The sequence below is a fragment of the Carcharhinus amblyrhynchos genome, chromosome 12 (genome assembly GCF_965287045.1).
Source record: "Carcharhinus amblyrhynchos chromosome 12, sCarAmb.v2.hapA, whole genome shotgun sequence".
Taxonomy (NCBI): domain Eukaryota; kingdom Metazoa; phylum Chordata; class Chondrichthyes; order Carcharhiniformes; family Carcharhinidae; genus Carcharhinus; species Carcharhinus amblyrhynchos.
Genome location: NC_137335.1, coordinates 77,280,569 through 77,299,961, shown reverse-complemented (window position 1 = coordinate 77,299,961; position 19,393 = coordinate 77,280,569). Strand labels below are relative to the sequence as shown.

The window sequence follows — 19,393 nt, the reverse complement described above, 5'->3', positions numbered from 1 at the left end:
ACTACGGTGGTGTCATCAGCAAACTTGAAAAATCATTGGAGGGGAATTTGATGACACAGTCACAGGTGTATAAGGAGCATAGTAAGGGGATAATTGTGGAGGAGATGTTGTTGTCTATCCTTATTAATTGCAGTCTGTGGTTAGAAAGTCTAGAATCCAGTCGCAGATGGAGTAGCTGAGCCCAGAGGCCACAGAGTTTGGAGATGAGTTTTGTCAGAATAATGGTGTTGAAGGCTGAGCTGTAGTCAGTAATTAGGAGTCTGCGTTGCCGTCTTTGTTATCCAGGTGTTCCAGGGTTGAATGTAGGGTCAGGGAGATGGCGTCTGCTGTGGACCTGTTGCGGCACTAGGTAAACTATAGTGGATCCAGGCAATCTGGGAGATCAGAGTTGATTCATGCTGTGACTAACCTTTCAAAGCACTTCATAATGATAGGTGTCAGAGCCACCGGGTGATAGTCATCAAGGCAAGCTGCCTGGCTTTTCATTGGTACAGGGATGATGGCATTCTTCTTGAAGCAGATAGGGACCTTAGGTTAGTATAAAGGAGAGGTTAAAGGTGTCAGCGAATACCCCAGCCAGCTGGCCTGCACAGGATCTGGGTGCTCCAGAAGAGATAAGAACATAAGAAATAGGAGCAGGAGTAGGCCATCTAGCCCTTCGAGCCTGCCCCGCCATTCAATAAGATCATGGCTGATCTGTCGTGGCTCAGTTCCACATTCCCGCCCTCTCCCCATAACCCTCAATCCCCTTGCTTATCAAAAACCCATCAACCCGCGTCTTAAAAATATTTAGCGAGGCAGCCTCCACCACCTCAACGGGCAGAGAATTCCAGAGATTCACCACCCTTTTGAGTGAAGAAGTTCCTCCTCAACTCCGTTCTAAACCGCCCCCCCTTTATCTTGAGGCTGTGCCCCCTAGTCCTACTGTCCTTTCTGAGCGGGAAGAGTCTCTCCACCTCTATCCTATCCATCCCATTCATCATCTTATACGTCTCAATGAGATCTCCCCTCATTCTTCTAAACTCTAACGAGTACAAGCCTAGTTTATTCAGCCTCTCCTCATAGCTCAACCCCCTCAACTCCGGTATCAGCCTAGTAAACCTCCTCTGCACTCCCTCCAAGGCCAAAATATCCTTGCGTAAGTACGGCGACCAAAACTGCACACAGTACTCCAGCTGCGGCCTCACCAATGCCCTATACAGCCGCAGCAAGACCTCCCTACTTTTATATTCAATCCCCCTCGCTATGAAGGCCAGCATCCCATTCGCCTTCCTGGCTACCTGCTGCACCTGCAGGCTGGGTTTTTACGACTCATGCACAAGGACCCCGAGGTCCCTCTGCATCGTCGCCTGCTGCAGTTTTTCGCCACGTAAGTAATAGTCCTTCCTACCATTATTCCTACCAAAGTGGACCACCTCGCACTTGCCAACATTAAATTTCATTTGCAGGCCAGTCGCTTTCTGTGGGGTTGTCTTTCGAATAGGCTGATCTGACATCTGCAATGGTGACCTCGGATACCGGTTCAGTTGAAGTTTCTGGGGTGGAAGGGGGGGTGCTCTCGCTGACCTCTTGCTCAAAACGAATGCACTGAGCTCATTGGGGGTGGGGTGCAGTGTTGCTGGCAATTTGACATGCCTTCATCTTGCAGCCTTGAAGAGTAAGGGAGTGGGGCTAACTAGAATAGATTTCATAGCATCCCTACAGTACAGCAAGAGGCCATTTGGCCCATCGAGTCTGTACTGACCGCAATCCCACCCAGGCTCTATTCCCATAACCCTCATTTACTCTAACCCCTGACACTAGGGTCAATTTATCATGGCCAATCAACCTAACCCACACATTTTTGGACTGTGGGAGGAAACCCAGGCAGACATGGGGAAAATGTGCAAACTCCACACAGACAGTGACCCGAGGCTAGGAATCGGACCCGGATCCTGGCGCTGAGAGGCAGCAGTGCTAACCACTGTGCAGACTAGACTGCTCTTTGGAAGAGCCAGCACAAATGCAATGGGATGAATGGTCATCTCCTGTGCTTTAACTACCTTAAGATTTGGCACATTTAGAGCAATAGCATCCAAGGTGATACCAAGCTCAGCTGAGAGCACCCAGTTATCCTCAGCTCAGCCATTTAACATACAAGACAAGTCTGACAACACAATTCCCAGAGAACCATTCTCAGAAAAGACCTGGACTAATCACAAGTCAATTGTCCCATCAGGCCAGTCCCTGCCAAAGCAATATACCGTCTCCTAAATTCCACTGCATTTAAATACAACTCAAATTCTTACAAAAGAGTAATGTCACTATGGGCTAGACTTTCGAAGCTTGGTACAAGCAACAACATTAGATGGAATATTCAGTACAGATACAGGCCATTTTGGTCCCATCTGTCCATGTTTCGTTTATGCTCCATTTGAGAGCACCCACCACCCCGAACCCCAAAACCAGATGATCGTAGCCTGAATTTCTTTAGGCCCAAGAGGCAGCGTGGGTCGAATGTTAAAAGTTTTTTTTTAAATGTATTTAATTGTGTCACATGTAGGCTTACATTAACACTGCAAGAATTTACTGTGAAAATCCCCTAGTTGTCGCACTCCAGCATTTGTTCGGGTACACTGAGGGAGAATTTACCACGGTCAATGCACCTAACCAGCATGTCTTTCAGACTGTGGGAGGAAACCGGAGCACGCGGAGGAAACCACATAGACATGGGGAGAACATGCAAATTCCACACAGACACTGACCCAAACCAGAAATCAAGCCTGGATCCCTGGCGCTGTGACGCAGCAGTGCTAACTACGGTGCTGCCCTATGTTGTCCAAGGGCCTTTTCAATCCTACTCATGGCTGTGAAATCAATTTCTAACGTTGCCTCTTCCCTTCAATCCAACATGACCCAGTATTAATATTGTAAATCTGGACAATTCTTACAAGCTCATGGGCTGAAAATGATCAGAGCCTAACCAACTGGGGAGATGCCTCTTTCAAGAGGGAAGGAGAAAGCGAAGTGGAATTGTGGATTTGCTTGCAATGAATGGGATTTAATCCCATGTTGCACGATTGTGCAATGAGACCCGTTTAATGGTTTCACCAGGTGTTTCCTGGCCAGGACTATTTCAATAGCCATACTCTGCTAGCCCTGGCCATTTAAGTAAACTAATCCATGGAATCCAAAACCAAGGCTGGGATCAACTACTGAAGGAATAGTCTTCTCATTACCAGTCTGAAAATAAACCTAGATTGATGTGATTGAGCCAAGTTCAATGACCTTTCCTCTTCCTTCTTCAGGTACCACGCCCTCAAAGAGCATTGGCAACCATGAACCTCCATTGGATTGGGCCACAAATACACTTGGCAAAGTGTCGCAGTGATTTGCTGTTGCCCCCTGCAGTATGCCCAACCAGGAAACTCTCCTGCTCTTTACTGGAAGGATTTACAGGCTATAACCTGTCTGGACACGTTACAAAAGCACCTTCTGTGGGAAGGTGGGATTTGAAACCTGGAGATTCTGGCCCAGAGGAAGGGGTTCTACCCATCGCCGCACAAGACCTCCCTATGAGAGATCCAATCAAATAAGCTTTGATAGCTGGTCCAGGACCCACATCACAGAGCAACACGCAGTCAAAGACAGTCAAAGTGGGAAAAGCAAAAGTCAGATTGCTACACATCACCAACCAGCAATGTCGTCTGCCAATCGGCAATGTCGGCTATCCGCCAATCAGCAATGCCACCTATCCACCAATGAGCAATGTCACACCACCTGGAAGTTCTCTTCCAACCCACCTCACCATCCTGACTTGGAAATATATCACCGTTCCTTCATAGTCGCTGGGTCAAAATCCTGGAACTCCCTCCCTAACAGTACTGTATGGCACGGTGACAGAGGTAAGCACTACTGCCTCACAGTGCCAGGGATCCAGGTTCGATTCCCGGCTTGGGTCACTGTTTCTGCGAACTCTCCACGTTCTCCCCATGTCTGTGTGGGTTTCCTCTGGGTGTTCCATTTCCTCCCACAGTCTGAAAGTTGTGCTGGTTAGGTGCATCAGCCATGCTTAAATCTCCCTCAGTGTACCCGAATAGGCGCTGGAGTGTGGCAGCTCGAGAATTATCACAGTAACTTCATTGCAGTGTTAATATAAGCCTACTTGCGACACTAATAAATAAACTTTAAACTGTGGGTGTACGTACACCACATGGATGGCAGCAGTTCAAGAAGGCAGCTCACCGCGACCTTCTCAAAGCAAACAAGGAGTGGTCAATAAATGCTGGCCTAGCAAGTGATGCCCATATCCCGTAAAATTAGCTTTTCAAAAACACAAAGCCAGGGCAAGTAAAGTGAGGTGCATGCTGATTGCTCACAACATTGAGAGAGCCATGCATTCCCTCTGCCCAAAGTGTAAATATTTCTTTTGTTTTTACCATTTGAAGTTGATGACAGTTCTATTAACATATAAATGCTGAAGCCTTTTATATATTCGCTATGAAATATTCGGCACGTATGGAATTGCATTTAATCTTATTCAGGGGGTCATGGTCAGTGAAGAAGCCCGACTTCAATGTTGCGGCCCACTGAGATGAAGGACGGCCACTCATGCGACCCATTCACTAGCCTGGGTTGCCCAACACTGTTTTAATTGGTGTCCTCCTGTTCTTGACCCTTCCGCCAATGGAAACAGTTTCCCTCTATTTGTTCTATCCAGACCGCTCGTGATTTTAATCACTTTGATCAAATCTCCTCTCGACCTTCTCGTCTCTAGGAACGACCCCAGCATCAACACTTGTTCTCAGTTGTTCCACTCAATGTCATGGTTGACAAAAATTCAAAATGTTCTTGTCATTTATTCCAGGATTACACACTGGAATTCACGGTTTTAAAATATTTAAACCTTGTCATGGTTCAAGGACCTTAAGAACGACTTCTTAAAATTTAGTCAAGATTACAACATCTTTAGACACACAATGATGTTACTCAAATGGCAATAATAATGAAATACAAGACAGAAACACATTACTACATGACGCTCATAAATACCCATGTATCAACCTTAAGAAAAGACTGCTTTCAGCTATCAACATTTTAAAGGTATTTACATACAAGTTGCTGACACTTTTTCACAAGTACAATGTACATAAAAGGGTGGCACAGCGGTTAGCACTGCTGCCTCATAGCTCCAGGGACCCGGATTCAATTCATGCCTTGGGTGACTGTCTATGTGGAGTTTGCATGTTCTTCCCATGTCTGAGTGGGTTTCCTCCAGGTGCTCTGGTTTCCTCCTACAACCCAAAGATGTGCAAGTTAGGTGGATTAGCTATGCTGAATACGTGAAGTTACAGGGATACAGTAAGTTATTTATTAGTGTCACAAGTAAGCTCACATTAACACTGCAATGAAGCTACTGTGAAAATCCCCTAGTCGCCACACTCTGGCACCTGTTCAGGTACACTGAGGGAGAATTTAGCATGTTCAATGCACCTAACCAGCACATCTTTCGGACTGTGGGAGGAAACAGAGCACCCGGAGGAAACACATGCAGACACGGTTGGAACCTGCAGACTCCGCAGAGTCACCCAAGCCAGGAATTGAGCCTGGGCTCTGGTACTGTGAGGCAGCAGTGCTAACCACTGTGCTACCATGAGAGTCAATGTAAACTCAATGGGCCAAATGGCCTTTTTTGCACTGTAGGGATTCTCTGATTCTTCTATGATAAACATTTTTAAAAATTAAACAAGTTATTTCATTCCCATCAACTGTGAGCCTTTTACGTGATTGAGATATGTAAACCACCAATCCAAAGATAGTGCATCATATCAAAGAATAAAGAACAAACAATATTATTTTGAGTGCAGCTGTAACTTACGAGCTTTGACCCAAGCATGTTTTGAACAGAATTTGATATTTTTCTGATTAAACATTTCACAAGTTCCAGCTGTTATTTATTATTAAATGCCAAGACATTCATGAAGCAAAAGCTTCTTTGCTGGGTGGAAGAAGATCCCAGGCCTTGCTGCCGGTGAGGTAACTGGAGGCAGATGATCAGACAGAGACCCAAGGCTCTGCCTCAAGAATGCTTGCGAGACAAGGTGAAGGCCCGAGGCATTGATTTCTGAACTTGGGAGACATGTGCTGATGACAAGAGGAAAATGATGACCTCACCTAAGGGCTGCTACACCCAATCACAACAATCAGTAGCTTTAGTGGCTTGGCAGCAGGTGCCAACACCAAAAACAACGCACAATGATGCCCAATAACTGCTCCACCCAGAACCTGCTTTTCACCAATTTGGTCTCTTTGGCCATCAGCAGAAGTGCAGCATATGAAGCTACCCCAGAGGATAGAACTTACTGCATATCCATCATCTCCCATAGCGGTGGCACAGTGTTAGCACCGTTGCCTTACAACACCAGGGACTTGGGTTCGATTCCTGGCTTGTGTTACTGTTTATGTGGAGTTTGCATGTTCTCCCTGTGTCTGCGTGGATTTCCTCCGGGTGCTCTGGTTTCCTCCCACATTCTGAAAGACGTGCTGGTTAGGTGCATTGACCCAAACAGGTGCTGCAGTGTGCCAATTAGTGGAATTTCACAGTAACTTCACTGCAGTGTTAATGTAAGTCTTACTTGTGACTGATAAATCAACTTTTAAAAAAAGGAAGGGTGCTTGATAATCCATTGCCAAGAGGATTTTTCAATAGATGATTTTCTTTTATAAAATTAGAAGTCTTTTTAGATAAATTGGAAGAGATGTTGAGCAAAATTTCCCTCAGCTAAAAAACTCTAACACATGGGGTGCTTGGTCACACAGAGTGATTGAGGCAGTGACCATTCTCTTTAAAGGGAGGGTGGGGTAGTACTTGACGCAGAATAAAAGACAGGACTAAGGGGAGAGAGAGCAGAAAATAGTTAATTAGACAACTGATATAATCCAGTTTCAGATGCTTTGAATTAAGGCCCATAAAAAGGAGGGCCCCTTCAGGACTGCCTTGCCTGCACTGGAGTGGTACCTTGTTATATTCGAGGCAGTTGGAGTTTGGGTCAAACAGGGGATCTCAAGGGATAAATTAAAGAATAATTTATTTTAAGGCTAATTTCAATCTAAACTCTAGTTTGTTCTTTAATATAGCAATTAACTAACAGTTGCTCTTCTGATTGGGTGAAGTTCAAATGCAGCTTTAAAGACTCTCCTCTGAAGCTAGTTAATTAGACAACTGGTTTAATCCAATCTCAGAAGCCTTGAATTAGGGACTTTTTTCCTGTTGAACCAAATAAACAAAATCAAACTAAATTAAGGACAACTCAAAAAAGGGCAGCTCCCTGAAAGGAGGGGAACCGCCCAAAACAAAAGACAACACGGAAAGGAAACTTAAAACATCAAATTTATATGTGATTATAGGGGTCAATAATACATCCCCTTCCCTGCAGTGCCCAATGGGCATGGAAGGCATCAATTGTGCCCTCAGTCACCATATGCTCCCTCTCCAGGGACACCCGGCCACGAATATAGCCATGATTGGACGACCCCCTTGATCGCCCACTGCCTGGACCTGTAGATGGGGTGCCTTGATAGGCCTGGGAGCAGGTTCGCGAGGAGGTTCTCCTCCTTCCTCCACATCGGGTGCCTGTAGATCAGGAGCATGGGACTCAAGTGCAAACAAAACATCAATAAAAGGGTTTTAAGGAAACCTTGTGCAGCCTATAACATGGAACATAGACTCAGTCCACGGACTCCACAAGGTTGCAAAAAGGGCACGTTTGGGGGTCTGTGAACTGGTACAACCTATGATTGTACAGTACTGCTGCATGCAGCACTCTCCACCCTAGAGCCCCAAGATGGGGGGGGGGGGGGGGGGGGGGAAGGAGGAGGAGGAGGAGGAGGAGGAGAAGAAGAAGAAGAAGAAGAGATCCTTCCATAGAGGAACTTCCACTGGGGACTTCCACCACCTGGAGACAACAAGGCCTTGAATTAGGGACCATAACAGGAGGTGTCCTTCAAAGCTGCCTTGTTGCATTAGAGATAGCTAGCGTCTGGTGAAAGAGGAAGGACGTGATTGGTCTCTTCTCTGATTGATGAGTACTTCTGTTTGTTGAAATAACGACTCATCTGATGAAGGAGAAGCACTCTGAAAGCTCATGATTCCAAATAAACCTGTTGGACTTTAACCTGGTGTTGTGAGATTTCTTACTGTTAAAATAAGAGGAAGGTCTTGGAGAATTTGGAGCATATGGGAAAAGAGATATTTTAAGTAACTCTTACAGAAAAGAGCACCGGAGGTGAGTGAGAGTGTGAATCTGGTGAGGATTTGCTGAGCAGAGCAGTGGAAGAACTGGAAAAGGAGCAGCCCAGTGAATCTTCACTCAATCCAGAGGCAGTGCTCTTGGCATGACATCAGGATTCAAGTCATGACGAGCAAGTGGAAGCCACTTGGGCGAGAGCAGATGGTGAGTTTTTATACAACTATTATTACTGATAGTTTGTAAAGTCTTTATTTTCATGGTTTATAGTTTGTAAGGACTGTAATCTGTATTAATGAGGTCAAGATAAGAAGGACCTTAAAGCAATATTATTTGATTTCAAACTTTTTAAAAAGGTTTAATCCAAAGGAATAAGTCATGACAAGAAATCAAAGCCATGGTTTGCTCTTCCTGCTCTGTGGGAAGCTAAGGGCAATTAAGAATTAATCACCTGTAGGCCAGACCAGGTAAGTATGACAGATTTCCTTCCCGAATGAACCTTAATGAACCAGATGAGTTTTTACAACAATTAGACTTTTAATTCCAGATTTTTATTGAAGTCAAATTTCACCGCCTGCCATAGAATCCCTACAGTGCATTGAGCCTACACCAACAATAATCCCACCTAGGCCCTATCCCCCTAATCCCATATATTTATCCTGCTAATCTCCCTAATGAAATGGGGCAATTGAGCATAGCCAATCAACCTAACATGCACATCTTTGGACAAAGGAAACCCACACAGACACAGGGAAAACATGCAAACTCCACAAGACTGTTACCCCAGGCCAGAATTGAACCTGGGTCCCTGGTGGTGTGAGGCAGCAGTGCTAACCATTGTGTCACCATGCCACCCTATGGTGGGATAGAAACCTGGGCCCCCAGAGCATTACCCTGGATTTTTGATAACAATACCGCTATGCCATTGCCTTCCCAAATAGCATGTTAATAGCAAAGCAATGGTTGCCAACTTCCTCAAGACTTAAAGTTTAAAACTTTGCTTTTTCTCTCTCCACAGATGCTGCTGGACCTGTTGAGTTTTTCTAGTACTTTATTTTTATTCTTCTAGCAGGAGATTGTGTCCCTGGCTAGCCAGGCGTCTTTTTTTATTGCTAACTGTACATCTCTCACCAACGTATTGAGATCATGTATGGCTAAAGGTTTAAATAAAAAATAACACAGATGATAGATAAGCTTCAACACGAGGTACTTCGTACTAATATGAAGGTGTGCACAGTGTATCCCGCCTGCCCTATCATGTAGAGAGTGACAGGTACATGGCACACAGTTCATCAGTGGACAACCATGCAGTAAGTCAGATAACAGTGGTACCTGGAAAGGCAGTGTTCGCAGACGGAGCCTCGGGCTTTCTTGGAGGGGATGTAAGTGTAAGGCGAAGCGGAGTAGAGGAGCTGTCCCGGGGCTACAGCGCTGCTGGCTCGCAGTCCCTGCCCTCTGTGCCCACAGTTGCTCCTGTACAAGTAACGCGCCATTCTGTCCCGCAACAGCTGATTTGGAATCCGGAGACAGGGCACGTTCTCGACGTCATGCGTTCTTCGCCGCGCCCACCGACATCCTACGTCAGCCGCTAGCGCGGGACTCATGGTCACGTGACAGATCACGCCGTGTGTTACCTTTTTCCTGCTCACCTCTCCTTACGTGTCACCCAACCAGGGGCAAGCAGTTGACCCTTTATTTTATCTTTGAACCACAACTAACAAAGAACTAAACTGCAAAAAAAGGAAACTTGCATAAATTAGGGTCCAGCAACAAAATGCCAAAGACACTCATGTCCCACAAAAGGATTTTCTTCTTAAATGCCCTCTACACAGTGCCCGCCGTGGTACAAGGACTGAAACGAACATAGCATAGTCCATATTCGGTGCCATGCAAGGGCAGACAAGGCCACAGAAGAGAGGAAAGGCAGGGCTAGCCAGTCCTGACCCAAATCTATCAATGGCTATCTTGATGTGGAGATGCCGGCTTTGGATTGGAGTGGGCACAGTAAGAAGTCTCACAACACCAGTTTAAAGACCGACAGGCTTATTTGGAATAACGAGCTTTCAGAGTGCTGCTCCTTCAGGTCAACGGAACTGTCTGTGGAGTCTGCACATTTACCCCGTATCTGCATGAGTTTCCTCTGGATGCTCCAGTTTCCTCCCACAAACTGAAAGACATGCTGGTCAGATGCATTGGCAATGCGAAATTCTCCGTCAGTTTTTAAAGTTTATTTAATAGTGTCATAAGTCGGCTTACATTAACGCTGTGATGAAGTTACTGTGAAAATCCCCTAAGTTGCCACACTCCGGTGACTGTTCGGGTACACTCAGGGAGAATTTAACATGGCCAGTGCACCTAACCAGCACATCTTTTGGACTGTGGGAGGAAACCAGAGCACCCAGAAGAAACCCATGCAGGAGAACATGCAGACTCCACACAGTGACCCAAGCTGGGAATCGAACCCAGATCTCTGGCACTGTGAAGCAACAGTGCTAACCATTATGCCAATCCAGTGTACCCAAATAGGTGCCTGAGTGTGGCGAATAAGGGATTTTTCACATAATTTCATTGCAATGTTAATGTAAGCCCAATGTAATGTAACACTAATAAATAAAGTTAAACTTTTAGGAGGAGACCCACGAGAAAGGTTTTCCGATGTGCTCCCTGCTCTTTACACATCGACTTGGTGCTGCTATTGGGCATTATTGACCCTTGATATATTACATTCAGATCAATTTAGTTTGATTAATGCACTTGATCTTATTCCTATAATTTCTCCTAATGTTCACTGTTCTGCAAAATATTTGACACCACAATTCATTGTGCTATAACAAATGCATTTATTACACAGAATTTATAGCAGAGAAACAGGCCATTCATCCCAATCCATCTACAGCACTGCTTATGTTCCATGAATGCCTCCACCATATTTATATAGCTTCTCCTTAAATGCATCCAAGCTTGTTACCTGTTCCTTGATGAAAAGTTCCATATTCTATACTCTCTACATGTATCATCTACAAGATGGACTGCAGCAATTCAAGCACCTTGCAAATCCATGGTTGCCATCATCTAGAAAGCTAAGGGCAGCAGACACATGGGAACATTACCACCTGAAAGTTCCCCTCCAAACCACCAACCATCCTTACTTGGGACTATATAACCAAACTTTCTGTGACAATATTGTGCCATTAAGAACTATATTTTAACCCTGTTTGTCAGCAGGATGTTTCAAGCAGTCCCTGGCATTTTGTTGGAGCCATTTCGCCTGCAGCCAGTATCATCTACTGTTACTGAAGCAGTATAATTGATACCACGTTTGTTTTAATCTGAACTAACGCAGTGTTCTGTTTTAGTCTTCCCCAGTGATTGCAAAATAGAGCTTGATTGGAATAATTGACAGGTCAGGTAATATGACTGGGGACAGCTAGTCTTTCACGGATAATTCCAGCTTTATTACTGTTTTCAGATGCTGTTTGAAGTTAAGAGAGAGCTTTCTCCGGAGTTGGAGATTCTGCTGTCTAAGTGCTGCTGTTTTGGAGACTGCAAAGAGAAAGATATCTTTTCCTGTTTCTGAAGTACGAAAACTGGAAGCTACTAGAGACTAGGTTTACTTCTCTATTTTGCTGTCTTGAGAGTATACCCTCTGAAAACTGCTTTTTGGGTTTTTATCCATATGTGTTAAGAAGTAGAAATCTAGTATTGTGTGAACATATTTGTTTAGTGCTAACTAATTCTATGTGTCTCTGGGGTAGTGCTTTAAATTGGAATAACAGAGATGTTATTCTAATGTTATTCCAAGCTGTTAAGAATTATACTGTGCCATGGTTAAGTCTTGTAATTGGTAAAAGTTATGCTAATTATTTTTGTTATATTATTTGTTCTTGTATTAAGTCCTCAGAGGCAGAAGTCCCTTCACCAAAATCCCCTTATTTACAAGTCTGACAACAGCATACCAATTGCCATCAGTCAGCAGTTTACACTAGGAGTCCCAGAGAAACTGACACTCCTGGCTAAATACAAAGCAAGAGGCTTCCTGATTGGCCCATTAATTTGGCCCTTAATCAGAGAGTTCATATTCTAACAGGCCCACCTCAATTGTCTGATTAAAGTCATTAAATAAACTTTGTTTGAATAAAGCTTCCTAGTGGGTCACTTGAATCTTCCTGGAGTGAAACACTTTATGCTTACCAGCACCAAAATCAAATGTAAAACTTAGATTCTAGGCTAACTTCACAAACAACTTGGAGTTTCTGACCTGGACACTTCACTGTTAACTCCCTCCTTAACAATTCTGTGAGTGTACCTACATCACATAGACTGCATCAATTTGACCGCAATAAACATTGGCCTAGCCACAGACACTAACATCCCAAGAATGAATTTTTAAAAAGCCTTTCCTGAATTCTTCATGGGATTTATTAGTAACTATTACATATGCATTGCTTCATGTTTTTGAACATTCAATTAAAACACCTTGCAAGGTGCTGTCCAAAAGAAAGTTTGGTGAGTTCCTGCAGTGCATCTTGTAGATGGTACACACTGCTGCCACTGTGCATTTGTGGTGGAGGGAGTGAATGCTTGTGGACAAAGGGGAACTTCTTCACACAGAATAGTAGGCGTATTCTGCGCTTTTATCCATGGCTAGAAATTGTTCTGTGGAAAAACTTGTTCTATGAAGTTTACTGCAACAAGACTAATTGGCCTTTAGGTGCTAATGCTCTTTTTCTTTGCAAAGTCACTGAACACGTCCCCTGGTAAGGATTCGGCAGATTGTTACACCACTGTGCTGAAACTCCCTTGTCGAGGTATACCGCCTTTATCCGTGCAGCCATTCCACATGTCAGCGCAGCGTGTCAGTTGATTTAAGTTATAGTTTCATAATGCCTGGGCAAATTAAGCCCACTTTATGATGTTAAGCAGTCCTCCGAGTCAATCCTGATTGAAGAAAAGCCCACCTGTAAAAACTGAGAAATAATAAACAAGCAGTGTTGCCAGTTTTCAGTGGAAATGTATGTGCCTGCAGCTCCAAGCAGCATCGTTGTCACTCTAGTGGGGATCTGCTTGAGGTATCTGCAGTTCTACAGATCTCAATATTGGAGTCATGTTTAATCTGATGCCCAACTGATGGGAATCAATTCACTTGCAGCATGCTTCAGAATTTGACTCCGGTTCATAACTCTGCCTTAAATGTACTGGTAACATTACACATGTTTCAATACTTGAAGGTCAACTATCAAAGTGAGCTCTGACAAAGGGTCATCTAGACTTGAGATATTGCTCTATTCTCTCCTCACAGATGCTGTCAGACCTGCTGAGATTTTCCAGCATTTTCTGTTCTTATTTCAGAATCCGCAGTATTTTGTTTTAATCAAATTGTGGTGTCGATATGATCATATGTCGATATGAAATGCTGTGAGGTACATGCAGATGCATGGGATTGAGGGTGATTTAGCAGTTTGGATCAGGAATTGGCTAGCTGATAGAAGACAGAGGGTGGTAGTTGACGGGAAATATTCAACCTGGAGTGCAGTTACAAGTGGTGTACCTCAAGGATCTGTTTTGGGGCCACTGCTGTTTGTCATTTTTATAAATGACCTAGATGAGGGTATAGAAGGATGGATTAGTAAATTTGCTGATGACACCAAAGTTGGAGGAGTTGTAGACAGTGAGGATGGATGTTACAGTTTGCAGAGCGACATAGATAAGCTGCAGAGCTGGGCCGAGAGGTGGCAGATGGAGTTTAACACAGAAAAGTGAGGTGATTCACTTTGGTAAGAATAACAGGAGTACAGAATATAGGGCTAATGGAAGGACTCTTAGTAGTGTTGACGAGCAGAGAGATCTCGGGGTACATGTGCATAGCTCCCTTAAAGCTGGCACCCAGGTTGATAAGGTTGTTAAGCAGGCGTATGGTGTGTTAGCTTTTATTGGTGGAGGGATTGAATTTCGGAGCCATGAGGTCATGTTACAACTGTACAAAACTCTGGTGCGGCCGCACTTGGAGTATTGTGTACAGTTCTGTTCGCCGCATTATAAGAAAGATGTGGAGGCATTGGAAAGGGTGCAGAGGGGGTTTACTAGGATGTTGCCTGGTATGGTGGGAAGGTCTTATGAGGAAAGGCTGAGGGACTTGAGGTTACTTTCATTAGAGAGAAGGTTACGAGGTGACCTGATTGAGGCATACAAGATGATCAAAGGATTGGATAGGGTGGACAGTGAGAGCCTTTTACCTTGGATGGTGATAGCTAACACAAGGGGGCATAGCTTTAAATTAAGGGGTGGTAATTATAGGATGGATGTCAGAGGTAGGTTCTTTACTCAGAGGGTAGTAAGGTCGTGGAATGCCTGCCTGCAGCAGTTGTGGACTCGCCAACTTTAAGGGCGTTCAAATTGTCAGTGGATAGGCATATGGATAACATTGGAATAGTTTAGGTTAGAGGGTCATTAGATTGGTTCCACTGGTCGGTGCAACATCGAGGGCCGAAGGGCCTGTACTGCGCTGTAATGTTCTATGTTCTACAATTGTACAATGCTGAAAAAAGAATGAGTTTTTTTTGTCTAAATTAGCAGGGAGCCCAAAGGTATATTTGATTCAATTATTTATGTAATGCTATATATATATTCCAACCATCTAACTAGACAAGTTTTTTGACTCTGGGAGAAGTGAGACACATTTACCAGGGCTCCAAGGATTAAATTATGAAGCATCAATCCATAAAACCCGGTCTCTTGTGTATCCTGATTTTAGTCATTCCACCATTGGCACCCTGCCTTTGATGCCAAACTCATAAGTTCTGGAATTCCCTCCTTCATCCTCTCGAACTCTGATTGCTCTTTTAAAACATCTTTGATTTGATTTATTATTGTCGCATGTGCAGTGAAAAGTATGTGCACTATATAGACAAAGCACACCGTTCATAGGGTACATATAGGAGGAAAGGAGACTGTGCAGAATGTAGTGTTACAGTTATAGCTAGGGTGTAGAGAAAGATCAACTTAATGAGATAGGTCCATTCAAAATTCTGATGACAACAGGGAAGAAGCTGTCTCTGAGTCGATTTGGGATGTTTTAGACTGCTTAAGGTACAATTTAAATACAAACAGTTGTTGTTGTATTGCCTGGAATATAATCCATTAAGAATTGATTTGATTGAGGTTTTTAGGGTTTGGCAAAGAATTAATTGAGCAGATAGAAACCTTCCCTACAAGTAAGGAAATCTAGGAGAAGGGGGACACATCCTTGAAATCAAGAGCCAAGTCTTTCAAGAGAGAACTTAAATATTTTTTGCATTGTGGGTGGCAGAAGTATGAAAATCTTTCCAACAAAGGATAGCAAATGCCAACTCAATGAATAATTTTAAGTCTAAACATAATAAATTTTTGCTAGCCATGATGATCAAGCAAATGTTAATTGCATGCAAATTATATCCCAAAGGGAGGTTGGGCTATTTCTAACTCTTTTTTTGTATTTTGACCATGAGAAGACAAGTTTACGAAATTCAAAAGTCACAGATTCCAGTAACACTTTTTTGGGATTTTAAACATCAAATTAAAATATTTATTAACAAAAAAAATTTAAACACGTAAGATTACATTTACACAATTCACGTTAGTCTTATAGAACATTCCCCAAAAAGACTTCCTACTTGGTCAGACTCATGACTAAAAACCCACTAGGCAACAATCCCTGATGTTTAACAATAAAAATTCCAGTAACGTTACCATAAAACAAACCCGCTATTGCAGTAGGAAGGATATATTACAGGACCTCTCACTCTCGTTTGCACTCTGCTGAAGAAATTCAAAACATTTAAATACACCAATTGTCTTATTGTGCCCTAACAACTTTTCTGTCTTAACTGAGTGCTGATTTCAGTTTGCCTCTTCATAGCTTTTTTTTTGCCAGCACAGAGCAGCATCCCAGGAGATCTCAATTGGCTACTACTAACACGGCTCTCACATCTCTCCTTAAGGAGTTTTTTTTCTCTTTTTTCTTTATTCCATTGTCCTAGGCTTAACCTTCCCAGAATATAACAAAAAAATTTTCATGTTCTCCCTATTGTCCCCACTTGGTGTGTTAATGAAGTTTAATAACCTTGCCTTCTTTATTTATGACCTTTTCAAATAGTTAAAGCTTTTTACTGCCCTTTGAAATTAACAACTGAAAACAAGAAATCTTCTTTGTCTCCTAATGTAAATGGCTTATTTACTTATGGAAAATTAATAGACTATGTTAACTTCATGTCTTATTTACTTATAGAAAATTAAAATCGGCCATCTTTACTTTGTGTCTTTCACACTTAAACTTATTTGATGTCTTCAATAATGTAGACAATTGTTCCTTACCTTAATTAATTTTACACACACACGCATACACACAGACACATATAGCATCTAGCCTGCTTCACAGGATAACACAATAAACCCGATAATATTAAAAATAACATTTTGTCACATAGCCAAGGATAATAAGAGTTGTGAAGCCAAGGCAGATAAATGAGGCTAGGATACAGAGTATTGAGATCTCATTGAATGGTAGAACCTGATCAAACCGTACTCTGAAACCGCAAAGGAAACCTAAGTAAACACAAACGCATGAGCTCTGTTTAGACAAACACGCCATTAGCTAAAATCCTGCATTCTTAACATTTAAGTTGCCTGTTGCCCAGACAAATTGGCACCATCTAAAACAGAGCTGAATTTTAAACACCCTTTAAAAGAAATGTAATAAAAATACATTTCTTAAAGGCACAGTATCATCACATTTTTTCCCTGCAAATATGGACATCACATCTGCCCACATTATACTCCATTTATCAGATCATTGCGTACTCACTCAACTTATCTCTGTTCCCTTGTAGCCTTATGTCCTCTCCACAACTTATTTTTCTACCTAGTATCATCAACAAATTTAGCAAACATACCTCTGGTCCCTTCATCCAAGTAATTAACATAAATCGTAGAGATGGAATCTCAGCACTGCTACCACTGGCACACCATTTGTTACATTCCACAAACTAGAAAAGCAGCCATTTATAAGAACATAAGAACATAAGAAATAGGAGCAGGAGTAGGCCATCTAGCCCTTTGAGCCTGCCCCGCCATTCAATAAGATCATGGCTGATCTGTCGTGGCTCAGTTCCACTTTCCCGCCCTCTCCCCATAACCCTTAATCCCCTCTCTTATCAAGAACCCATCAACCCGCTTCTTAAAAATATTTAGCGAGGCAGCCTCCACCACTTCAACGGGCAGAGAATTCCAGAGATTCACCACCCTTTGAGTGAAGAAGTTCCTCCTCAACTCCATTCTAAACCGCCTCCCCTTTATCTTGAGGCTGTGCCCCCTAGTCCTACTGTCTTTTTTGAGCGGGAAGAGTCTCTCCGCCTCTATCCTATCCATCCCATTCATCATCTTATACGTCTCAATGAGATCTCCCCTCATTCTTCTAAACTCTAACGAGTACAAGCCTAGTTTATTCAGCCTCTCCTCATAGCTCAATCCCCTCAACTCCGGTATCAGCCTAGTAAACCTCCTCTGCACTCCCTCCAGGGCCAAAATATCCTTGCGCAGGTGCGGCGCCCAAAACTGCACACAGTTATGGTTGCTATGTTTCCTGTTAGCTAATCAATCTTCTATTCATGCCAATATGTTACTCCTCTCACCGTAAGATTTTATTTTCCATGATAACCTTTGATGTGACAATAATGAAAAGGTAAATCACACAGACGAAAGGTAAATCAAGCTGAACTAATTTGATTTGAGTTTATTGTGAGGTAGCAGGGTTAGTTGCTGAGGTTAATATGGTGCAGGACTGCAGGAAGATATAGGAAAATAGTCTAGCAGAAAAATGAAAGACAAATGAGAGAGGTGCAAGGTAAAGCATATGTGGAGATGCAATAAGGCAAGGGAATAGCCAATAAATCAGAGTATACTGAGTAATGTGAAGGGACAGAGGGAACTTGGCGCATAGTATTTTTTCACCTAACGTTGTAGTTGTCTTCCAGAAAAGCTTGTCAATCCCCACCCCCAGCTCAGTGCCTCTCCTGAACCTGACTGAGAGAGTAGCTGCATGTGGGAGGGTGAGGACGGGAAGCAGTGAGTCAAAGGGTCATTAAGCTAAGCTGGCAGGTCAGTAAGAGGTGGAAAGGCAGTGAGTGGGAGTTTCAGAGAGCAAGGAAGGTTGGGGAGCAGCGTGGATCAGGGAATAGGAAAGGTTGGAAAGTGGGGAAGATCAGGGAGCAGGAGTGAGAAGGTTGGGGAATAGGAGAGCCAGCAAGCAGAAAGGGCAGGAACAATGAAGGCTGGGGAACAAGGAGAAATCAGTGAATTGAAAATTCAACAAATGGGGGAAGTCGGGAGCGGGAATGGTCAGGTAGCAGAGAGAGTTGGGAGTGAGGAGGGTCAGGTCGGTGAATGAGGGAGGCAGGGTGGAAGAGATGGTGAGTGGGAAAAGTTGGTATTACTGATCACTTGACCTGCAACAATGACACAGGGGCTGCCGGGGGAGAGGGAAGTCAATGCACACAGAAGCTGACATGGTGGGAGGTGGGGGGGGGAGGTAAGTGTGCACAAGAACTAACACTGTGGGGGGGGGGGGGTAAATGTGCTCAGGGGATAACGGGGGGGGGGGGGGGGGGGCATAAATGTGCACAGAGGCTGACACGGGGGAGTAAATGTGGTAAGAAGTCTCACAACACCAGGTTAAAATCCAACCAGTTTATTTGATAGTAAAGCTTGTGGGAATACTATCAAATAAACTGGTTGGACTTTAACCTAGTGTTGTGAGACTTCTTACGGAGTTAAACGCGCACAGGTGCGGACACTGTAGAGGGTAAATGTGGTAAAAAGTCTGACAATACCAGGTTTTAGTCCAACCGATTTATTTGATAGTAAACGCACAAGCTTTCGGGTTAGACTTGTGCGTTTACTATCAAATAAATCGGTTGGACTAAAACCTGGTGTTGTCAGACTTTTTACTGTGTTTACCCCAGTCCAACACCGGCACATCCACATCGGGGGTAAATGTGCCCAGGACCTGACGGGGAGAATAGAAGCATGCGCTCCCACGGTCCGCCCGGTACCGTGAGTGCGCACGCGCTGTTTAAAGCTTCGCAACCGTTGGCCGGCAGCCGGACTCGAACCAGCGCTTCAAGGGGCGTTCTTGT

General features: G+C 43.7%; 1 protein-coding gene across 3 annotated transcripts in view; it reads right to left on the bottom strand.

The window, feature by feature from the left end:
- The window catches only part of smyd3 (SET and MYND domain containing 3), a 664,143-nt gene that overhangs the window by 644,497 nt on the left and 253 nt on the right, over positions 1-19,393 (bottom strand). Inside the window, exon 1 of one of the 3 annotated variants that reach the window (XM_080200783.1) lies at positions 9,558-9,747. The exons of the other annotated variants lie outside the window; for them this stretch is intronic. Within the exon in view, the coding sequence (XP_080056909.1) occupies positions 9,558-9,718 (161 nt within the window). The 5' untranslated portion in view covers positions 9,719-9,747. Of the gene's footprint in view, positions 1-9,557; positions 9,748-19,393 lie in introns of those variants that run through there. 3 annotated transcript variants of the gene reach the window in all.